Consider the following 3,118-nt stretch of genomic DNA (forward strand, 5'->3'; position numbering starts at 1 on the left):
TTCATCCAATGGTTTATATTTAAAGGTATTCTTACGCTATATAGGGGTATAGAAATGTTCAAAGTCCAAGGAGTTTAAAATAGTAAGAACATAAAACTGGAAAAAATGTTGAAAAAAAGAAAAAGAAAAGGAAAGAAGATAAAACGAAAAGCACAAGCAAGAGGAAAAAAGAAAAGGAAAGAGAAGATAAAATAAGAAGGAAACAGGGAAATGGTCAATCGAGATCATATAGTTTTAGAAGTCGGACCGGTGACTGAATCGGTCAGGCTCTCGGTTCACGCCGCCGGCCCGGCTGTTCCCTTTGTTTGATCACAGTTCATTAGTGTATAAAATGTTGTAACTTCAGTATCAACCTTACTCGACAAGACAGCCATCATGCAACAAAGTGAAATGATGTAGAACACATTCAAGGTAAGATAAATCACCAATCGTACCTTGAAATAGATTATATAATTCCATTTCATATCCAGTGTGACCATCTTATTGCAAGAGCTGTCAAGAACAAAAATACTGAATATCCCGTCATTATGTCCCATTCCTGAACTAGCCAACAGCAGTTGACAGATACAACACCTTTTTGTCCAAATGTGGCGATGGCAAAACCTGGCATTCCTCCTTTCTTCCACGTCATAGCTGGTACTGTTACTTCCCGTGTCCCATCGGGATGGGTGTGGTCTGAGAAGCTATCAGCATGAGCACTAAATATAATCCTGTGTAAAGAAAAATGAGAGTAGCCTTTAAGTACCATCCTTGAGGAACAGACTCACAAGAGTTACCAAAGTACCACGTACAGTTTAGAGTGGCAGTAAGCAAAAGAGCAACAAAAGGACCATTATTAACATGTATAAGTAATTCAATTCACAGCTATACATTTGCCAAAATATGCGCTATATGGAGGACTAACCTTGGTTTAAGCGCTTGAAGAATATACTGTGTTGAATTTGCAGGGAGGGTATGCGACCGATCATATATCCTCCTGCCATCAACTCCACTGCAAGGTCCAATTAGCACCTCAGTTTATAATCATCACACCAATAATAAAGGCAACACAACATACACAAAGCCTGCTTCACTAGTTGGGTGGCACACCAATTTTCTGAAGGATCTGAACCTCATCACTCACAGAGTTAGGCAGGTGGACTTAGAGCCGTTTAAATCTTGGATCGCTCTCAATTCTTAATCTTTTTTTTGTATTGTAATCTACTGTTGTTTCCCTTCCTCTTGCTACCCCCTTCTTTCTAAGGGTTACCTCAACCCTTTGTAAATATGTAGAACCTCTGTCTGTTTGTTTAATTTAAAAATATACCATAGGGGTTTCCCCTACTGTTTGCCCGCCAAAAATAAAATAAAGGCAACACAAGATACACAAATGCACATTGTACGCCATTTAATGTTTCAAAATTCAAGTTAGGCTATATTAAAAAAGTCAATAAGTAAAACTCACATGTAATTGCTAAGTATCCACATAAATGTATTAGCATTGGCATGGAGCAGGCTCAACAAAAAAGTATGTTCACAATGCACTCTATACAAGATTTACCTTTGCTTTGAACTCGGGGAAACCGATGGATGATCTGAGACTGTTCCATCTGGAAACATGGGAACACCAATGACTCCTGTGTCAGACTTTTGGTACTTATGTAGTGGAATGTGGAGCAAAAGGACAGGACCTGATCCCAGTGTCATGCTGTTTTGCCTCCAACTGTGGGCACCGACACCTTGCCCATTTTCACTTCCCAAAGGAAAATGTTCTCCTCCATTTAACCTTTTCTTTTGGAAATGATGGCTTTCCTTCTCCATCACCTTCTCAACACTGAACCGCAACTTGTTGTCACCACAGAGCAGTGCCACCGCATTTAGAGACACAAAACTGGTATTACTGATCTCAAAAGCGCCACAGCCACTTGAATCTAATCCTGGCAAATGCTTGGCCATACGGTGCACCAATTTTCCATCCAAACTCGAACATCCGCCAACATCTTTATCACCTAACACGATATGAAGAGGAAGGGAAGAGTACTGCCCCAGTATCCCCTCAAACTGTTCAAGAACAGCTATCCATTTGCTCTCGTTATGCTCTGAACCCCTTGCTGAGATGTCCCCAAGGACTATGATCATATCTGGATTTGTTGTTTGAATAGATTTCTGACGGAGACATAAGATAGCAAATTAGTAATAACCATAACTCCATAAGTGTGTACAATATACATCAAAAAAGCTCATGACTGACATTACTTAGCCTTTATACTTGCAAACAAGAGATGCATCTTCTATCAGATAATATTTATATGGCTGAAAAATGAAAATGGCTTCCAGGGTATTTACCACTGGCTGAAATCACGTGAACAAGTATGAAAAGACCCAGTTTCCCGAAATTTAGCCTATATAACAACTATATCGTCTACAGACTGTAAAACTTCAGATACTTGCCGACTGCTTGCCGATACTTCAGCATCTAGACTCCTAGAAACTCAAAAACTCGAAGGAACTTTGGGTTCGCTCGCATCTGAATCTGATCCCTTACAGTGAATAGCTTGGACGTGACGTGGTCCCGGAAGAAGCGGTCGGCGTAGGTGGCGTCGGACCCGAGGAGCATCAGGTCCGCAACCATCATCGCCCTGAGGTCTCCGGCGGCGAGGTCGGGGGCGGGCGAGCCGCCGGAGCAGGAGGGCGTGGAGAGCCAGTCCTCGAAGGCGAGCAGGGCGGCGACGAGGAGGAGTGGCAGCCACGGGTTGGGCCACGCCGCCATCGCCGGCGAGGTCCGTCGGGATAACGCGAGGAAAGCGAGGGCGAGGTCAGTGGCGCTGGGGCTTCGGTCTGGTCGTCGCCGGCCATGACGCGGCTATTTTGCTTGTTTACTTCTCGCCGCGAGTTTGGCCGGCGGTAATTGGCTGTTTTTTACAAGAAATTTTTATAACTTCTAGTCACCCCAAAACACGGTGCAAGATTTGTCCATATGCACCCTTCATGTGTTTCTTAGTTGTGCATTTTCATAAATTCATAAGAATCGTATCACTACAAAATGGTATGTTAGGCACATATGCAAAATTTGAATTTGCAGAGGAGCATAAAAGGTTGCAGACAAAATATACTTCATAAGAGAAATCTAGAATTACAA

General features: G+C 42.6%; 1 protein-coding gene across 3 annotated transcripts; it reads right to left on the reverse strand.

Annotated features, from left to right (window-relative positions):
• Positions 1-391: 391 nt before the first annotated feature.
• On the reverse strand, positions 392-2,848 carry LOC123411452 (metallophosphoesterase 1-like). Of its 3 annotated transcripts, none has more exons than XM_045104400.1 (5): positions 2,525-2,848; positions 1,671-2,145; positions 1,541-1,589; positions 905-991; positions 392-710 (listed from the first exon to the last, which is right to left on the reverse strand). In XM_045104400.1, exons 1-5 carry the CDS (start codon positions 2,747-2,749, stop codon positions 461-463), a joined length of 1,086 nt encoding a protein of 361 aa, XP_044960335.1. In that variant the 5' UTR covers positions 2,750-2,848; the 3' UTR covers positions 392-460. The 3 variants fall into 3 exon arrangements, with proteins under 3 accessions (XP_044960335.1, XP_044960334.1, XP_044960333.1); XM_045104399.1 differs by having other exon boundaries at positions 392-492; positions 574-710; positions 1,541-2,145; XM_045104398.1 differs by having other exon boundaries at positions 1,541-2,145.
• Positions 2,849-3,118: the final 270 nt, after the last annotated feature.

This window comes from Hordeum vulgare, chromosome 7H, assembly GCF_904849725.1.
Source record: "Hordeum vulgare subsp. vulgare chromosome 7H, MorexV3_pseudomolecules_assembly, whole genome shotgun sequence".
NCBI classification, from domain to species: domain Eukaryota; kingdom Viridiplantae; phylum Streptophyta; class Magnoliopsida; order Poales; family Poaceae; genus Hordeum; species Hordeum vulgare.